Here is a 21075-nt window from a genome sequence, read left to right on the forward strand (position 1 = left end):
TGAAGAGGACTCTGTTGGAGCTTTGTTGATCTGGATGATAATGTGGTTAACTGGATCAGTAAATTTGCAGATGACACTGAAATTGAGGGTGTAGTAGACAGTGAGGAAGGCTATCATGGCTCGCAGAGGGATCTGCATCAGTTGGAAAAATGGGCTGAAAAATGGCAGTTGGAATTTAATGCAGAAAATGCGAGGTTTTTCACTTCGGTAGGACCAGCCAGGGTAGGTCATACACAGTTAATGGTAGGGCACTGAGGAGTGTGGTAGAACAAAGGGATCTGGGAAAACAGGTCCTCAATTCATTGAAAGTGGTGTCATAGGTAGATAGCATCGTAAAGAAAGCTTTTGGTACATTGGGCTTCATAAATCAATGTATTGAGTACAGGAGATGGGATATTATTTTGAAGTTATATAAGACATTGCTAAGGCCTAATTTGGAGTATTGTGTGCAGTTTTGGTCACCTACCTACAGGAAAAACGTAAGCAAGGTTGAAAGAGTACAGAGAAAATTGACAAGGATGTTACTGGGTCTGAAGGGCCTGAGTTATAAGAAAGGAATGAATAGGTTAGGACTTTATTCCTTGGAACATAGAATACTGAGGTGAGATTTGATAGAAGTATACAAAATTATGAGTGGTATAGATAGGGTAAATGCAAGCAGGCTTTTTCCACTGAGGTTGGGTGAACTATACCAAGAGGTCATGGGCTAAGGGTGAAAGGTGAGAAGTTTAAGGGGAACATGAGGGGAAACTTCTTCACTCAGAGAGTTGTGAGAGTGTGGAATGAGCTGCCAGCACAAGTGGTGCATACGAGCTCGATTTCAATGTTTAGGAGAAGCTTGGATAGATACCTGGATAGTAGGGATATAGAGGGCTATGTGTCTGATGCAGATTGATGGGAGTAGGCAACTTCAACAGTCTTGCCATGAACTAGATGGGTTGAGGGGTCCGCTTCTGTGCTGTATTCCTCTACTTGTCTGTGAACCTATGATTCTATAACTGCCTGTGAGTGTGGTGACTGTGATTCCATTTTGGGTTAGCCTATGTGAGGTTTGTTTTGCACAGAGTTGCACAGTACTTGGCCTGTGACTGCTCCTTATGTCAGGAATAACTTGGAGACAGACAAGAGACTGCAGATGCCGTAATGCCTAGAACCGTTGATATTATATTTATGATTGGTATCAACTCATTCTGAAACATGTAAGTTTGTTTGACCCCCTATTAATGTGGTTTCCAACACCAGTTGCTTGGGGTGTTGTACAGACAAAATTCTGGGCCTGCGCATCTTTAATAGCAAGCTATGAATAGCTTATCAACAAAGAGTCCATGAGCCGCATGCCGGGGGGAGATTTTCCATTCTTAATGTATGAATGGTTCCAAGTTACAGGAAGCTTTAAATGTCACTGTTGAGAACTTTCATAGCCCATTTCTATTTGCCTTGCAGAGGTGCTGTAACCTTTCTGAACTGCTGTGGTCTTTCGATGAAGAAACTCTCGCAGGATTTTCCCACATTTAAATTCAGCAGAAACTTGAAGGGGAACCTGCAGGTGGCGGTGTTCCTGTGTACCTGCAGAGTTTACTTTGGATTCAAGATGACAGTGATCATGGGGGTTAAAGGAGCCTTGAAAAATAGTTGCAGTGTGTTGTGTTGTAGACAGTGCAAGCTACAGCCACAGTCTATCAGTGAAAACAAGAGGGCACCGGATAGGGGGTGGTTAGTTGGCCTTGAGTGCTTTTAGAGCAATGTTCAGCCGTGCAAACACCTCGTGCATGATAGAATGACGTTAAGCAGCACACTTACTCATTACAGGATTCCCTGCCTCTGAATGTCTCCTGCAACAATAGTAAAGATTTAAAAAATACTAGATCTATTTGTCACACGTACATTGAAGAATACAGTGAAATGTGTTGTTTTGCGGCAATGACCAACACAGTCTAAGATGTCCTCGGACAGGCCACATGACAAATGTCCTATCTCCAACCTTCCAGTGGCATCATATTATGCCCAAATTTACTGACCCTAACTCATGCATCTTACATGAAATGTGGTAGGAAACCAGAGCATTCAAAGTAAGCCCACACAGTCATAGGTTAAATGTACAAATTCCTTATAGTGGAGAAAATAAACCCCAATCTGTAAGGCATTACACTAACCACTACGCTACCATAAATACTGTGTATTTATAATCCAGTTATATTCCTGTTTGGTGATTACTTCAATAAAATGTTGGCACTGAGAGTTTTTGCAATAAATCTGAATCACAATCAGGTTTAATATCACTGGCATGTGCTGTGAAATTTGTCGTCTGTCTGCACCAGTACATTGCAATACACAATAACAAAAATATGATGGAGGGGAAGAAGCTGTTCCAAAAACAATGAGTGTATGGTCTTCAGGCACCTTCCCTCCTCCTTGATAGTAGCAATGGGAAGAGGGCATGTCCTGGATGATGGGGGTCCTTGATGGATGGTGCCTTTTTGAGGCATTGCCTTTTGAAAATTTTCTTGGTGCTGGGGAGGCTAATGCCCATGATGGAGCTGACTGGGTTTATAACTTCCTGCAGCTTTTTCTGATCATGTGCAGTGACCACCCCCCCCCCCATACCAGACTGTGATGTAACTGCTCTCCATGGTACATTTGTAGACATCTGCAGGAGTATTTGGTGTCATGCCAAGTCTTCAAACTCCTGCTGTTGTGCCTTCTCTGTAATCACCTGTATTCACTAGAATTCAGAAGAATGAGGGATGACCTCATTGAAACCTATCGAATGGTGAAAGGCCTTGACAGAGTGGATGTGGAGAGGATGTTTCCTATGGTGGGAGAGTCTAAGACCAGAGGACCTCAGAATAGAGAGACGTTCCTATAGAATGGAGATGAGGAGGAATTTCTTTAGCCAGAGGGTGGTAAATCTGTGGAATTCTTTGCCACAGGCAGCTGTACAGGCCAAGTTTTTATGTATGTTTAAAACAGAAGTTGAAAGTTTCTTGATTGGTCAGGATATGAAGGGATGTGGGGAGAAGGCAAGAGATTGCGACTGAGAGGAAAATTGGATTGGCCATGATGAAGTGGCAGAGCAGACTCAATGGGCCAAATGGCCTAATTCTGCTCCTATATTTTATGGTCTAATGGAAATGAAGCTAGCCACCAAAACATCAATGATTACTCCCCCCAAACCCCTTCCCCACAGATTCCTCATGACGCGCTGAGTTCCTCCAGCAGATCTTTGTAGCCACCACTTCTACACAGGAAGTGTTTGGGCTCCAAGCCCTGTGTTAGACTCCTCACACTTCTTGGCTCTGCAGTCATACCAGCAAAGCTGCTATTTCACCAAGCATTTCATTACACATGCCCAGTGTGCAGCAGGAGATGACCCGGGTGTCAGGTTTCCTTAAGAGAACGTCAGGCCCAAATTCTGTGGGGGATGATTTTGTGACAGTTTATAGTCATGTATTTCACTTTTGTCTACATCGACATTGAAAATGCTGCACATGTGCCCAGGTTTTCTGTGAAATATCTGTTGATGAGGAAAGGTTGATGTGAGTATCAGCTGAAGGGAGAGAGGGAATTACAAGTGAAAATGCACTCCAATTTCAGTTCATATCTTCACAGAGCACAGTTTAAGCACTGGTGGTTGTCTCCACATTTTCTCCACAGGAGGAAAGGATATTGTGTCTGTGAGAGAATACAGCTGTCAGTCCTGGTTTAGCACCATGTTCTCCTTTAACAGTGATTGAATGGTTACTGAATAAAAGGATATTATTTGTCTTGTGCCAGTGCCTGTTCTCTACGAGCTGGCCCTTTCTCCACTGGCTCTTTCACCATACGTTTGCCCATTCCTTCTTAAAGGCTGCAAGGGATCCTGCCCACGTTACATCTGCGTGCAGTGCTCTTTAGATTCCGACCACACACTGCGTTAAGGTGTTTCCTTATTTCATTCTTAATCCTCCTTCCCTTTATTTTATACCTGTGACATAGTCTGTGACCCTTTCAGCAAAAGTAGCAGCCTCCTAATACCAACTCTGTTGAGACCCTTCATTATCTTATGCAGTATCTTTCTATCAAATCTCATCTCAGCCTTTTCTTTAATGTACAAAGACCCAGCTTCTCTAATCTACACATGACAATGGTCTCTCATCTCAGCAATCATTCTATTAAAACTTTTCTTGATCCTCTCTCATGCCATCGCAACCTTGTTCAATATGGTGATCAGAAATGATCTTCTCTCCAGTTCAAGCTAGGCTAGAGATTTATAAAGTTCAGCTTGACTTCACTGCTTTTATGCCCTTGCCTTTATTTATAAAGTACAAAACTGAGATTGCATTACCTCAACCTACCCTGGCACTTTCTATGATTAAGTCCATAAGACATAGGAGCAGAATTAGGCCATTCAGCCCATTGAGTCTGCTCCACCATTTCATCATGGCTGATCCCAGACCCCATTCAACCTACCTTCTCACCATATCCCTTGGTGCCCCGACCAATCAGGAATCTATCAACTTCCACTTTGAATGTACCCATAGTCTGTGGCAGAGCATTCCACAGATTCACCACTCTTCGGCCAAAAAAATTTCTCATTACCTCTGTTTTAAAAGGTTGCCCCTCATCTTTGAGGCTGTGCCCTCCAGTTCTGGATACCCCCACCAGAAGCAATATCTTCTCCTCATCCACTTTATCTAGTCCTTTAAACATTTGGTAGGTTTCAATGAGATCCCCGTGCATTCTTCTAAATTCCAGTGAGTACAGGCCTGGTGGATTAATATCCACAGGTATCAGTGTTCCTTTTAGAACAGCTGCCTTTGCTCTATATTGCGTCTCTTCATTCATCCTACCAGATGTAACACCTCTCAGGAAAGATCATTTACTACATATTTGCTCATTCCAGCCCCTGCTACAGTTTATCACAGTTCACAATAATGACAAGTTTCATCTCATCTGCCAACTTAGAAATTGTGTCTTGTTTTAATGTGAATAAAGTTACTGGAGAGACACTGAAGCTAGTGGATATAGACGTATTTATTCAACAAAAATGAGCAACAGGCATCATACTGAGATCCTCTCAACGGAAGAGGCTGGCTCAACACTATATTTCATGGTATTTATATGCTAAAGATCAAGGAAGATTCTACAGTATATTTACAATGCATCCACAATGCTTCCTTTCAATTACGTATCATTTTCACACCTCCTTCTTCACACCCACACTTCAGACACCCAAAATGAATGTTAATCAGTATTTCCACACACAAAATGCTGGAGGAACTCAGCATTGTTAGTTAATTAGCATTGTCTGTTGTTTTTCAATTAATTGCTGTCCACAGCTTCAGGAAACTATTGTCCAGGACTGCATTTTAAAATTAATCTACAATCCACATTCAGGTCTAAAGATTGCTGAAGTCAGTTGCTGGTTAATATTTACTATATACCCTAATTCTAGAATGTACTCTAACACCTTGCACCCCCCCAAAAAAAACTGGGAACTCTGTTATTAAGTACAGTTCAATCCTTCAAATGATATTAAGTTATGGCTGAGTGCCATTGGTAAATCACTTGGGATCTTTTACCTTTTGACTTCAATGTGCACCCGGGTATTTCCTGCAAACATTTGTAAAGTTAGTAGTAGTCTCTCAAAGTCCGAAGAAGACGAATGTGTTGTGCAGTCAACGTCTGTGGGCACGCATATGACTTCCGAAGCCGAAGTCCGAAGTGCAGATACGGTTGTAAAGTTACCTATTAATAAATGGTGGTTAGATACTTTTTTTTGATATATTCTATTTTCTCCTCTGTTTCTGTGCTATGTTCGCTCTACGTTTCTGTGATTGGAAAAGTGGGGCAGTTTCCTAAAAAAGTGAGAACAAGGTTAGAAACCCCAGACAGTGGAATGAAATGTCAGTCCATGTCATCTTGGAATTCCCTTGTATTGACTGGATATCATGATGTATCATGAATTTGCATTCATTCAGTTTTGTTCGCAGACCTGAGAAGAAGACTGAACAACCCATGTGTGAAGAACACGATGATGAGCGAATCAACATTTATTGCATGACGTGTGAAGTACCAACATGCTCTATGTGTAAAGTATTTGGTGCTCATAAAGACTGCGAGGTGGCTCCACTCAGTAATATTTACAAAAGACAAAAGGTGGGTCTTATTTTTCAGCTAAATTGTTATAAGGCTTACCCTTTCTCCTCTTTGAACAGCACAAAACCACTTCATTTCAAAAGGCAAAAACTGATTTATTCCAGGACTCTTTTAATATACTTGTATTAGTATGAAGGCAATCTGACATTCCTTGTACGTACTTGTACTTTTCAAATGCTTGTATTTCAAAGGATAGTCGCAAGACCATGCTTTGTACTTTTGGTCTATAACAAATCATTTGCAGAGCCCTCAGGATTGTCAAGGAACCTTCCCTTCCATCCCACAGTCGCTTTTGCCTCCTACTATCAGGCAGAAGGTACCACTGTATAAGAACAAGGATTGTTAGGCTGGTTAACAACTTCTTCACAAAGGCTGTGATACCCGGCTACCGCCCCATACAAATTATTTATGAATGGGCCAGTAGCATTGTGCTGTTGCATATTTAACTATATGTCGTGTCTGCGCTTTATGTCAACTTGTTCATCTACAGAATACTTCTTATTTATTATCTATCAATATAACTGTGTTAATATTATTTTATGTGCTGTATTGCAATTTGCATCTTGGTCCCTGAAGAAATGTTTCATTTTGCTGTATACATGTGTACAGTTGAATGACAATAAACTTGAAATTGAACTTGATATCTCTGGTACTTTCTGGGTTCTTTTTAAAGGAAATAATCAAAATGAGATGAATGTTTGAAATACTGTTTTCATTTAATATATTAAGGGCATAACCCACTCACCCTCAAATATTAGGCTTTTCATTAAGTATTGGATAGGATTGAGATTCTCATTTTCTATTCCCACTGTACTATCAGTTGTAGTTACTCACCTATTTAGTAGCTTTACCTGAAACTCAAGAGACAAACAAATATACAAAACTTGAGAATAGGCCACTGAAGTGTGTCTGTACTAATGCCTCAGTCAAGTTATTGTTTGCTTGACCAACGACAACTGTTTTAGAAACATGGAAACATAGAAAACCTACAGCACAATACAGACCCTTCAGCCGACAAAGCTGTGCCAATCATGTCCCTACCTTAGAACTACCGAGGCTTTACCCATAGCCTTCTATTTTTTTAAGCTCCATGTAGCCATCCAGGAGTCTCTTAAAAGACCCTTTTGTTTCCGCCTCCACCACCGCCAGCAGCCCATTCCAGGCGCTGACCACTCTCTGCATAAAAAACTTACCCTTGACATCTCCTCTGTTCCTACTTCCAACACCTTAAAACTATGCTCTTTCGTGTTAGCCAATTCAGCCCTGGGGAGAAGCCTCTGACTATCCACACGATCAATGCCTCTCATCATCTTGTACACCTCTAACAAGTCATCGCTCATCCTCCATCACTCCGAGGAGAAAAGGTCGAGTTCACTCAACCTATTCTCATAAGGCATGCTCCCCAATCCAGGCAACATCCTTGTAAATCTCATCTGCACCCTTTCTATGGCTTCCACATCCTTCCTGTGGTGAGGCGACCAGAACTGAGCACAGTACCCCAAGTGGGGTCTGACCAGGGTCCTGTATAGCTGCAACATTACCTCTCGGCTTTTAAACTCAATCCCATGATTGATGAAGGCCAATGCACCATATGCCTTTTTAACCACAGAGTCAACCTGTTCTGTTTTGCTCTGTTCTGCTTAAAGTTATTGATTAGATACAAATGTGTATATCTAATTTTAACACCAATGGTTTTTAACAGTGATTAGGTCCTCTACACTATATGATCTGACAATAATAGATAAAAAAAGTTCCAAATCATCAGAATAAAAGCTTCAAAAGTTAACAGAATCAAACTCTACATAATCTGGAAGAGACTTGCATTTGCAAAATTTATTGTAACTAACAAAGATTAAGATGCATTTTGTTACCTTTTTATAATAAATCTGCCACATTAATTATAAAATTAAGGCATGCACTCCTCGTTCAGCAGTCCTGTTTCTCAAGTTGTGTTCCTCCACAGTTGAGAATGGATATGATGAGCTATTTCTTTTATAGTGTAAGCTTTTATTAAAAGGGCAGAACAATAAGCTAATAAAAGGATCAAAGCATCCACTCGCTTGTTTATTGTGTGTAGTGACAAATTGGAAGCAGTTGGTCAGAAGTTACAAATACTGCAGTATTTTTTCTTGTGCTTGCATGAATGAATCACTGGATTAATGAATTTTGAAACTGCTGAAGTATTCAGCTTGTTCAGTGTTTATGCCAGCAGAACAGCTTCCAGTGGGCACGATGTGCAGACTTACATATGTGCTACCTATCTGACAGGTGGAACTCCAAAACCTTTCCATCACTTTGATGCATAAGTTACACTCATGCACAGAATGGATAAATTTAAACAATAATCATTATTAAGACTCTTGCTTAATAACATTTTTCTTGGTCATTAACTCCTAACCTTAGTATCTCTATTAAATATTTTATATATCTATATATGTATACTGATTATATCCTTAAAATATATTTTCTGGTATCAGCCTATAATTATTTATATGGCAACTTAATTGTCAGTATTTGTAGAAATAATAAAATAAGACAAGTTTATTCTTTAACTTTCCAAATGTCCCGTAGCAGTGTGAAACAAACCATATTGTCAATCCTGAGCTAAGATCGTCTCGGTTTAGTAATTTTAGCCAAAGCATCATCCAGTTTTCAAGTTCAAGTTCAAGTTTACTGTTGTCCAACTGTACATGTGTATAAAGCTAAATGAAACAACATTCCTCAGGGACAAGGAGCAAATCACAGTCCTTATAACACATACAGCACATAAAATATTAATACACGAGATTCTGCAGATGCTGGTAATCAAGGATAAAGCAAAAATAGTACTGGAGGAATAAAGCAGGTCAGGCAGCATCTATGGAAATTAATAAACAGTCAACGACTTGGGCCGTGACCCCTCTTCAGGACTGAAAATGGAGGGTGAAGATGGAATAAAGAAGATGGAGGGGGGAGTACAAGCTTTAAGGTGATAGCTGAAGTCAGGTAGGTGGGGGAGGGGTTGAAGTAAGAAGCTGGGAGGTGATAGGTGGAAAAGGTAATGGGAAGGAATCTGATAGGACAGGAGAGTGACTCAAGGGAATAAGGAGAGGAGGAGGGGCACTGGGGAAAGAAATGGTCAGGTGAGGTGAGAAGAGATAAGAAGGGATCCAGAGTAGAGAACGGAAAAAGAGGGAAGGGGGAGGAGGAAAAGTTACCAGAATTTAGAGAAATCAATGGTCATGCCATCAAGTTGGAGGCTACCTAGATGGACTATGAGGTGTTGCTCCTCTAACCTGAGAGCTATCAAACATGTCAGAATTGGAATGGAGATTGGATTAGCATGGTTGCCTGCCGGGAAATACTGCATTTTGCAGATAGAGTGAAGGTGCTTGCTAAAGCAGTCTACGTTTAGTCTCACCAATGTAGAGGAGGCTGAATAGGGAGCACCGTATACAGTAGATATCCCCAACAGATTCACAGATGAAGTGTTTCCTCACCTGGAAGGACTGTGTAAGGCGCTGAATGGAGGTGAGATCAGTGGAAAGGGACAAATGGACAAGGGAATCACAGAGGGAGAAATCCCCACAGAAAGCAGAGTGGCAGGAAGGTAAAGACGAGTTTGGTGGTGGATCCCATTGAAGATGGCGGACACTGTGGAGGATGATGTGCTGGATGCAAAAGCACATTTGGGTGGTAAGTAAGTTACGTGACCATGGTTTCGTTTACTGTGGGTGTCACTTTAAAACGCCTGGATGAGGTGGGACTATGACGTCAGTATAACAAGCTGCGACAAACAGCTGGGAATTTCAGGGGGGGGGGGAGAGAGAGAGATAGTTTTGGACTGCAAGCTGCGGGCAGGAGCCTGCTGCGACAATGGGTAAAGTCTGACATTTTCCCATGCCCAAAGGATTGGGTTGATTAACGGCACACCGTGCACATTGGATGTACGACTCATTTTTTATGATCCATATGTGGATTTTGTTGGAGTATCCTGTGGCCACCACTTTCGTTAACCCTTACCTGGTTCTGGGTATGTTATGTGGTAACCACTTGTGCTAGGGTATATTTCGTGACTGTCACCTTGTGATATTTCTACGTGGATTTCAGGACAACTTGACGGATAAGACCTTTGGCGACTGTTACTTTGTTTTCCTGGCGTGGAACCTGTGGAATTCTTTGTGATCGCCCCCTCTACATTTTAACGTGGATTTACCAGTCCCCTCCCCTCACTTATTCCATGGATTACTGGACCTTTCTAGTTTGCCATCTTAAGTCTTTAAGAACTGTTCCTAAGCTTGACAGTTTGTGAGCCGCACACACATAACACTTATAACTTATGGTTATTTCATTTAATTTTCTATATTTTTGAGTAGATACTAATAAAAAGAGTCGTTTTAACATTAAAACCTAACTCATTTGTGATCCATTGCTGCTGGTATGTAAGAGAGGACAAGAGGAACTCCATCCCTGTTAAAGTGGTGCGGAGATGGGACAAGGGTGGATGTCAGGGAAATGGAGGAGATGCAGGTGAGAGAGGAAGGGAAACCCCATTCTTAGAAGAAGGATGACATCTCTGATATCTCAGTACATAAAATAATATTAACATAATAATATTAATGGATGAAATATATGTTCTGTAGATGTACAAGTTGCCCTAAGATGCATGTAAAGCATATTGTTTAATATGCAACGATATGCTGCTCCTGGAGTATTCAGGAGTCTCAGTGCCTGGGGAAAGAAGCTGTTTCCCAGCCTACCAGTTCTTGTTTTTACACTGTGGTATCGTCTGCCTGATGGTAGGAGATCAGCGTGATTGTGGGATGGATGGCAGAAGTCCTTGACAATGCTGAGGGCCCTGCGAAAGCAGCAGTTCTGGTATATGTTCTGGATGGGTGCAGGAGGGGGGGGGGTTTGTCAGAGAGGCCCCAGTGACTCTCTCAGCAGTCTTCAAAATACATTGCAGGGTCTTGCGGTCAGATGCCTCTCAATTCCCAAAACAGTGGGTGGTGCACCTGATCAGGCCACTCTCAATGGTGCTCCTGTAGAATGTGTTTAGAATGGGAGTGGAGAGCCCTTTCACCCTAATCTCCTCAGGAAGTGGTGGTGTTGCTGTGCTTTCTGGACTAACGTGTTGAGGGGTCAGGTGAGTGTGGTGAACTACATATACCTGTCTGGACACGCCCCCTGCTGACTGCTCCAGTGGCTCCTCCCACAGACCCCTATATAAAGGCGATTGAGGCCAGAGCCCGGCCCTCAGTCTCCAGCTACTGCTTGTTCTTTCTTCCTGTCAATAAAAGCTGATATCTCACCTCACGTCTCAGAGAGTTATTGATGGTGCATCAATTTATTTTCTAGAAGTTTTAAAACATGGAAAGTATTTTACGTCCGGAAAAATTGGATTTGGACTCCCGAGCCCCTGAAGCAGCTCTTGCCTTTGAACTCTGGCTTGCATGCTTCCAATCATATTTGGAGGGGGTTAGTGCAACTGAACCTGCTGTTATGCACAGAATTCTCCTTTCGAGGGTCACCCCAAAAGTTTATTCAATTATCAGAGACCTGCCAACCTACGAAGGGGCACTGGACACCCTCAAAAGACAGTACCTGCGGCCGGTGAACACCATCTACGCAAGACATCGCTTAGCTACGCGACGACAGCGGGCTGGAGAGTCGAGCACAGTTTCTCCGAGCCCTACAGACACTCGTGCGAACTTGCGACTGCAAAACTCTCACGGCGGAACAGCATGCGGAGCTCCTCGTACGAGATGCCTTTGTTACAGGGATCAGGTCAGTGTACGTGCGCTAGCGGCTGCTGGAAAAAGCCGATCATACCTTACTCTCGGCGATCAAGACGGCCGACACGCTGGAGGCTGTTCTGCACAACGCTGACGCTGTCCAGCTGCGCGATCTCCCGCCGATTCCGTGGACACCTCAGACCCCACCAACGCTGCTGCCAGTCGCAAGTCCACAAACTCCCCAAACCCGACCACAGCTGCTGCCAGTCGCAAGCCCGCGCAGTGTTACTTCTGCGGACTCGAAAAGCACCCCCGAAAACTCTGCCCGGCCCGAGAAACGACCTGTTCCAGCTGCGGGAAGAAGGGCCATTTCGCCAAGGTCTGTAAGTCGGAACCACGAGCGGGGTCAGGCAGCGCTGCGTGTGAGGCATGGGGGCCGCCATCTTGGTTGCCACCATCTTGCCTGCCCGCCTCGTGGCGCCAACATGCCCAGCCCCCTACTCACCGGTGCTTACTGGGCACCAAGATGGCAGTTCAACTCTGGCCTCCGTAACCCTCGACCATAGCGCCCCACACCAGCTTGCAAGGTCAATGATGGACATCCTGGTGGAGGGGCACAGGACTAGCTGCCTGTTTGACACAGGCAGCACTGAGAGTTTTATTGACCCGGATGCAGTGCAACGCTGCGGACTCGTGACACAGCCGGTAAGCCAGAGGGTCACCATGGCTTCTGGGTCACATTCCACAGACATTCGGGTGGGTTGTGTAGCGACATTGGTGGTGCAGGGCACAAAATATTGGGACTTTATGCTACTGGTCATGCCTCAACTGTGCGCGCCTGTGCTATTGGGGCTGGACTTCCAGAGCCACCTCGAAAGTGTGACTATGGCATATGACGGGCCCCTCCCACCACTCACTGTCAGGAATCCTCAGTTTTGTGGGACTTCGCCATATACCCCACTACTGACCACACACACACACACACACACACCGAACCACACATCCCACCCAGCACCATGCCGACAGCTGCACTACTGACACCACTTGCAGCCTCTCCACCCTCAAGATTCTTCCCCCACCGCTGTTCGCCAACCTGACCTCCGACTGTAAACCTGTGGCAACTAAAAGCAGGAGGTACAGCTCAGGGGACAGGGCCTTCATTCAGTCAGAGGTGCAGCGGCTGCTCAGGGAGGGGATCATTGAGCCAAGCACAAGTCCTTGGAGGGCCCAGGTGGTTGTTGTTCGGACTGGGCAGAAAAATAGGATGGTTGTGGACTATAGTCAAACCATCAATAGGTTCACGCAGCTTGACGCGTACCCCCTACCCCGCATCACGGATATGGTCAACCAGATAGCTCAGTACAAGGTGTACTCAACAATAGATCTGAAATCCGCTTATCACCAGCTCCCCATCCGCCCAGAGGACTGCCCCTACACTGCCTTCGAGGCGGGCGGCAGGCTCTATCACTTCCTGTGCATCCCCTTCGGTGTCACAAATGGTGTATCTGTCTTCCAGAGGGAAATGGACTGGATGGTGGACCAGTGCCAACTGAAGGCCACATTTCCCTATCTGGATAATATCACCATCTGTGGTCACAACTGGCCGGATCACAACGCCAACCTCCAACGATTTTTCCAAGTGGCCAAAGCCCTGAACCTCACTTATAACAGGCACAAGTGTGTGTTCGGAACCACCCGACTCGCTATCTTTGGGTATGTCGTGGAAAACGGGGTCATTGGCCCTGATCCCGACCGTATGCGCCCCCTGTTAGAACTCCCTCTTCCCACCACTCTCAAAGCCCTCAGACGGTGCCTGGGCTTCTTTTCCTATTACACCCAATGGGTCCCCCATTATGCAGACAAGGCCCGCCCCCTGGTCAAGTCTACCACTTCTCCCCTCTCTGCCGAGGCCCGCACAGCCTTCAGTCGCATTAAAGGGTTCAATGCCAAAGCAACGATGCATGCGGTGGACGAGACCATTCCCTTCCAAGTAGAGTGTGCTGCCTTCGACTTTGCGCTGGCTGATACCCTCAATCAGGTAGGCAGGCCAGTAGCATTCTTTTCTCGTACCCTTCAAGGCCCTGAAATTCGGCACTCCACGGTGGAGAAAGAAGCCCAGGCCATAGTGGAAGCTATTAGGCACTGGAGGCACTATCTCGCCGGCAAAAGGTTCACCTTGCTGACCGACCAGCGCTCAGTTGCGTTCATGTTCAGCAACCAACAGCGGGGCAAAATCAAAAATGATAAAATTTTGCGGTGGAGAATAGAACTCTCCACCTACAACTATGATATCCTGTACCAGCCTGGAAGGCTCAATGAGCCCCCTGATGCCCTATCCCGAGGAGCGCGTGCCAGCGCACAGCTCGACCAGCTATACGCCCTCCATGCACATCTTTGCCACCCAGGGGTCACCCGATTTTACCATTTCGTGAAAGCCCGGAACCTGCCGTACTCCCTTGAGGACATCAGGACGATGACCAGGGACTGCCAAGTCTGCACTGAGTGCAAACCGCACTTCTACCGTCCCGAAAAGGCACAACTTATCAAGGCCACCCGCCCCTTTGAGCGACTGAGTGTTGACTTTAAGGGCCCCCTTCCCTCCACCGACCGCAATGTCTACTTTCTCAACATTATCGACGAGTACTCGCGGTTCCCCTTTGCCATATACTTGTAAGAAACCGCCCCATGGGGACTCTCTTTTAAAACAAAGGGGGGGGGAGGTGAATGTGGTGAACTACATATACCTGTCTGGACACGCCCCCTGCTGACTGCTCCTGTGGCTCCTCCCACTGACCGTGGCTCCTCCCACAGACCCCGGTATAAAGGCGATTGAGGCCTGAGCCCAGCCCTCAGTCTCCAGGATGTAGTATGGTGGTCAGCTACTGCTTGTTCTTTCTTCTAGTCAATAAAAGCCGATGTCTCGCCTCACATCTCAGAGAGTTATCATTCATGATGCACACTCCAGGAAACTTGAAGCTCCTGACTCTCCAGGGAGGAGCCACTGATGAGCAGTAGGGAGTGGTCAGCACGAGCCTTCCTGAATTCTGCAATCAACTCTTTAGTCTTGCCCAGGTTGAGAATGAAGTTGCTGCATTCGTTAGAGTCCACAAATCGCTCTGCCTCCTCTCTGACTCACCTGTGTTGCTGATGAGGCCAACCACAGTCATGTCGTCAGTGAGCTTAACGTTGTGGTTAGAGATGGATCTAGCAGGACAGTGGTGCATCATCAATGTGAGCAGAAGGGGGCTGAGCACATAACCCTGGGGGCACCGGTGCTCATCGTGATGGAGCTAGAGATGCTGCTGCCCTCATGGTCTGTTTGAGGTGTCTCCATGAAGAACTCCGAGATCCGGTTACAGAGGGAGGTGGTGAGCCCCAACAAAGATAACTTACCCGCCAACCTGTGAGGAATGATCATATTGAACTTAAGAATTTCATTCCAATATATATAATATGAAACAGAGTCCCATCTAATTATTGCTTGGATTATTTAGAATGTTTTGTTTGCTTTTGTATGCAGTCTGAACTCAGTGATGGGATTTCAATGCTGGTAGCGAGCAACGACCGAATTCAGTCTGTAGTTACTCAGATGGAAGAGACATGCAGAAATATTGAGGTAATTTGCATTCTTGATGCCATTGTCCCCCCTTCACTCTGCTACAGAAGTATTTTCACAAAGGTATATTTTCAATTTGCATTCATTTAATTTTATATTTTACTTTTGCCCCAGTATCCGTGACTAAAATGAGGCATTCCCAAAGTCTGTTCAAAGTTCAAAGTATATTTATTATCAAAGTATGTATACATTATACAATCTTGAAATTCACCTCCTTACAGGCAGTCACAAATAAGAAACCTAAACAGAAAGCCAATTAAAAAAATCCAGCAAACACTCAATGCGCAGAGAGAGAGAAAATGAGTCATGTAAACATTAAAAGCAAGCGAGAGCATTCAGAATGAAAGTGAATCCAAAGACAGGAAGCCTGAAGCAGCCGGAGCAGGCCTTCAGCCACACAGCGGGGAGTGGAGCAACCTCGGAACAGCGATCAGAACTGACCTTCGGTCCTGAGACACTGCCTCTGGCCTGGCGGTTAAATCGTCCAAACATCGGGTCTTAGACCGGGCCCTGTCATATTAATACGCTCTGGGCCTGGACCCCTCCTCCACGTTCAGGTCCATACCTGAATTTGCCAAATTGGCCCAGTGCTCAGATTGATCAAACCTCCCTCTCGGTGTAGGTGGACAGACTCCGAAACTCCTCCGCTCTGCTCGCTCCAACTCCATCTCAAACATGCCTTGGCCTCGCCCTGACGGCTGCTACCAGGTCCCTGATTATGTTGTTCTGAACTTGCTAAGTCCCTAGAATTTGACCAAAAAAGGTCAAGGAGTTTGTGTGTTCAAGCAAACAAATTGGCACCTACCACAGGCAGGCGTATAAGTGATCCAGTTACCAACAGATATTTAACATGTCGCACAAAATTAATTTCTATACATGATTTTTTTCCCTTTGTGGCAGATATAGTATATTAATATAGTAAAAAATTATCTCGTCCCTAAAGTCACTAATGTTGACATTCAAACATTTGAGATTTAGTTTATATGAAAATAACCATTTCCTAATTTTTACAGAGTAACGGTTCTTGTCAAAAGGAACTGATGTGTGAAAAATTTGATGGCCTGTATGCCATGCTCGAGGAAAGGAAAAAAGACATGTTGCAAATCATTACTGTGGAACAGGAAGAAAAAACACAGCATGTTCGCTCATTGATGAGAAAATATGGAGAACATCTGGAGACAGTATCCAAGGTTATCGAGACTGGATTACAGTGCATGGAGGAGCCTGAAATAGCGGTCTTTCTACAGGTACTCACCTGGTCTTTTGTGGCTAAAGTTTTCCGGAAATGCGCATACCTTAAGAGTACCATAATGTATTACAATACAAGATTTTGGTCCTATTATTCAATACTGTTCATCTGTTTACTGTAACATATTCAGTGTTTTTTTTTACTATTGCTTGTGAGATTTGTGGTTGTTATTTACTGACAAAAATATTGCAATCTTAAGATGTCTGTGCATGCTTTTGATAGATATTTTGGACAATCGTATCAGTATAAAAGTGGATTCTGATCTGAAAGTGTAGGAAATAATTTATGAAGCACAATCAGGCAAAAGTGATGGTGTACTTGCAACCTTGTGTGTTGTTTAATGTGATTCTAGAACTTGCTTTCTGTGGAACTTCATCAGGTTTTAACTATTAGGTTGGAGAATAGGGTAACTGTATATTTCAATATTCACAATATGGTCTAATGAGGGTTTTACAGAGCTGTAACATTACCTCACAGCTCTTGATCATAATTCCCCAACTAATGAAGACCAAAACATCATATGCCTTTTAGCCATCCTATCAACTTGCACAGCATCTTTGATGCTCGGAGGACATGGACCCCAAAATCCCTCTGTTCCTCCACATTTCCAAGAATGTTGTCATTAACGCCTGTATCCACAACTCTGGTAACTTCTGTGTCATCTGCAAACTTATTAACCCACTCTTCACATCCAAGTCATGTATAAAAATTACAAAGAGCAGGGGTCCCAGAACAGATCCCTATGGAACATCACTGGTCACTGACCTCCAGGTCATCCACTACCATCCACTGCCTTCTATGGGCAAGCCAATTTTGTATCCATACAGCCAAGTTTCCCTAGATCCTATGCCGCCAGACTTCCTGAATGAGCCTGCTATGGGGACACTTATCAAAATGCTCCATTCCTGTGGGATTCTCTCTGTGGAGTCCATTGAACAAGTTGGCATGGAGAATTTAATATCCCTGACCTACGTCTATGGAACATCAGCCTCTCCAACACTCTTCTTACGATCACTGGAATAGTGACATGATCCAAGTTTTTATATGCAGAAGCATTAAGGAAGTAATTGAAACCTGTTACAGAAGCACGCAAGATAGAACACACAAGGCGATCTAACTGAAAGACTGGCTTTCCATCACTGAGATTCAGTTTGCTGAATTATTAAAGTCTCTGGTGGGTGTGGTATACAATGTCTTGTAAGTAATACTTGATCTTGGGAAGTCTATGCTCAGTTACCAGTACTCTTGAAATTATATCACTGTTTCTAACTTAACATGAATTGGGAATTTGTTATAAAGATGCCAAAGGTAGTTCATGTGGAAAGCGCATGGCACAAGAAAGAATACTCTCCTGAAGCTTGATCTTGAATAGGATAGACTGGGATTTACGCTTTATCTTGCTATCCCAGATCAGTACTGGTTGTGCTAAATGTTGTTCATGAGTGTCTAACCTTGAACCAGGTCTACAGAGATTTTTTTAAAAATGTGAGAAAGAGAAACCCCATGAAATGAAATAGAGAATGAATGAGTAATTAGAGAGGTCTGATGAACAATAGTAGAGAGAGGAAGACAATGTTTCCTGCTCTCTACCATGATGGGTGGGAGAAAACACTGCAAGCTCTAAGTAAATTTATTATCAAATTACATATGTGTCACCATATACTATCTTGAGATTCATTTTCTTGCAGGCATTGCTAGTAGCACCTAGAAAATATAACAGACAATGAAAAACTACAAAGTCTGAAAAGCAACCAATGTGCAAAAGAAGGCAAACTGTGTAAATAAAATAATAATAATAATAATAATAATAATAAATAACCCTGAGAGCATGAGTTTGAGAATCCTTGAAAGTTAGTCATAGGTTGTGGACTAACTTCTGTTGCGCAACATTGTGGGAGAGAAAGGAAGTAATGTTTTCAAGGAGAAGATCCACATTTTTCTCTTTCAACTGGCCTCCAAATGATATATCACAATTTGAGCCAAACATATCTGATCCACCCAATAAATTATTCTTTAAAACATACAAATGGTAATTTGTATTGAACTTGAACTTTAGGCATTCTAACAGATGTGCATGGATCCATTAAGTTCATTATTTTGGCGGTGGTTAATGTTATCAATATAAGAGCAGAGGTGAGGTTTCAGACAGATGTTATTCAATTACCAATCACATAATTTAAGTAGCATTCTTTTAAATAATCTGTCAAATACAGCATTTATTGCAGTGATTGTTTTGAATGTTTAATAACGATGTTTATTTCTCTTACAGAATACAAAACCTCTCATTAAAAAGTGAGTACCAAGCAGAATAGATTTATTTTGTTGGTATTTCATAGGATATGATGTGGCACCATACAATCCATTTATAAATATTGTAAAACTTCTTAGGATTTCAGAAGCATCAAAGATATCACACCTGGAAAAGATAGAACGTGGCTTTGAGAACATGGATCATTTTTCAGCTGTTTTTACAAAGGAAGAAATGGTGCTCAAAGAGATTAACTTCCAGAAATGTAAGCAGATTTTCCACTAATATGTTTTAGCATTTACATTTTGTAATAAGCAGCAAGCTAAAGGTTAGAGAGCAATTCCAAAGTGAATGTTGTGCTCATTACAATGTGGCTACCTAAAATAATCAAGAAACTTATGAATAACAAGGAGGAAATCTAAAATAAGAAAATTTCACCTGTGAAATAAAATTAGAAAATGCTTGGCTGATTAGGTCACAAAATGTTTAGCAGCACCCATGATATTTATATCACCAGATGGCAGTAGTCTGGCAAAATAGATGCCTTCTTTAATGAAGTTATTGGAGTAATATCAGGCAAATACTATAATTTTCACCCATCTTTCAGATGCTGATTTATTCACTCATTCAAAATAATTGCCGAAGATATCAAACATGATGAGCCGATCACAAAGACAAAAAGGTCTCAATTCCCCACCTTCTGCTTCTTCACGTACAGCTATGTGTTGAGATCAGCTGAACTCTTAAAGTTACAATTACACATTTTCTTTTAATTTTATGGCATGGCTTTTGAGAGAGGGCTCTTTTTAGGCACAGTGAATTTTAAAATTGTTTTTCAAATCCAATACAGCCAGCTAAAATGTAACCACATTTTCAATTCCTCATGCTGATCCTTTTATATTTTTTTATGGGTGGGACTAATTAATGATGATATTGTCTCAACTTTAACGAGGAAGTTATGTTGCTTATGCAAGCAACGGGATGCTGGAGGGACTCAGTGAGTCAGGCAGCATCTATGGAGGCAAAGGGTCCTGCATCAGAGTCTCAGCCTGAAGCATCAACTACCTTACACAGACACTGTACAGCTCGCTCAGTTCCTGCAGGAAATAGTTCATTGCGCCAGATCCCGGCATCTGCAGCATCTTGTGTCTCCATTATGTCTCACAGAGTATGGAACAGTATAGGTCAGTACAGGCCCTTCAGCCACGATGTTATATCGGCATTTTACCCTATTCCAAGATCAATCTAACCCTTCTCTCCACGTAGCCCTCCATTTTTCTTTCATCAAGGTGCCTAACTGAGACTGCCTTAAATCTTCCTATTGTATCTGCCTTTACCACCACCACTAGCACTTACCACTCACTGTAAAAAAATATTCCTCTAACATCTCCTCCTACTCTTTCCTCCAGTCGCCTTAAAACTATGCCCTCTTGTATAAGCCATGCCAATCCCAGGGAAGAGTTTTAGTTGTCCACTCTGTCTGTGCCTTTTGTCATATTATACACCTTGATCAAGTCACAACTTATCCACCTTCACTCCAAAGAGAATAGCCCCAGCTTGCTCAAGCAGTCCTCATAAGACATGCTCTCCAATCCAGGCAGCATCCTGGTAAATATCTTCTGTACTCTCTCTAAAGCTTCCACATTCTTCCTATAATGAGACAACCAAAACTGAACACAATACTCCTTTTATGGTCTAACCAGAGAGTTATGGAGCTACAACATTACCTTGTGACTCTTGAACTCAATCCTCCGAATAATAAAGGCCAACACGCAATGTGCCTTCTTCACCACCTTATCACCTTGCATGGAAGTTATGAGGGATCTATGAACATGGACCCCAAGATCACCCTGATCCTCCTCTCCGCTAAGAACCCTGCCATTAACCCTGTACTCTACCTTCAGCTTTGACCTTCCAAACAGTATCACTTCACACTTGTCTAGGTTGAATTCTATCTGCCATTTTGCAGCTCAGTCCTACATCCTGTCAATGTCCCATTGCAACCTACAACAACCCTCCACACTATCCACACCACATCTACTGCTCGACCTTCACTATTTTACTTTGTCACTTACTTGAAGAATTTCATCAGGCTCGTGAGGCTGCTCAA

At 43.3% G+C, this 21075-nt stretch overlaps 1 protein-coding gene across 2 annotated transcripts in view; it reads left to right on the top strand.

Annotated features, from left to right (window-relative positions):
• Positions 1 to 21075, top strand: part of trim55a (tripartite motif containing 55a) — a 75561-nt gene that overhangs the window by 33840 nt on the left and 20646 nt on the right. For both annotated transcript variants that reach the window (XM_059952722.1, XM_059952801.1), the window contains exons 3-7: positions 5973 to 6138; positions 15373 to 15468; positions 16482 to 16715; positions 18987 to 19009; positions 19106 to 19230. In XM_059952722.1, the coding sequence (XP_059808705.1) occupies positions 5973 to 6138; positions 15373 to 15468; positions 16482 to 16715; positions 18987 to 19009; positions 19106 to 19230 (644 nt within the window). The remainder of the gene's footprint in view (positions 1 to 5972; positions 6139 to 15372; positions 15469 to 16481; positions 16716 to 18986; positions 19010 to 19105; positions 19231 to 21075) is intronic.

The sequence above is a fragment of the Hypanus sabinus genome, chromosome 1, assembly GCF_030144855.1.
Source record: "Hypanus sabinus isolate sHypSab1 chromosome 1, sHypSab1.hap1, whole genome shotgun sequence".
Classification (NCBI taxonomy): domain Eukaryota; kingdom Metazoa; phylum Chordata; class Chondrichthyes; order Myliobatiformes; family Dasyatidae; genus Hypanus; species Hypanus sabinus.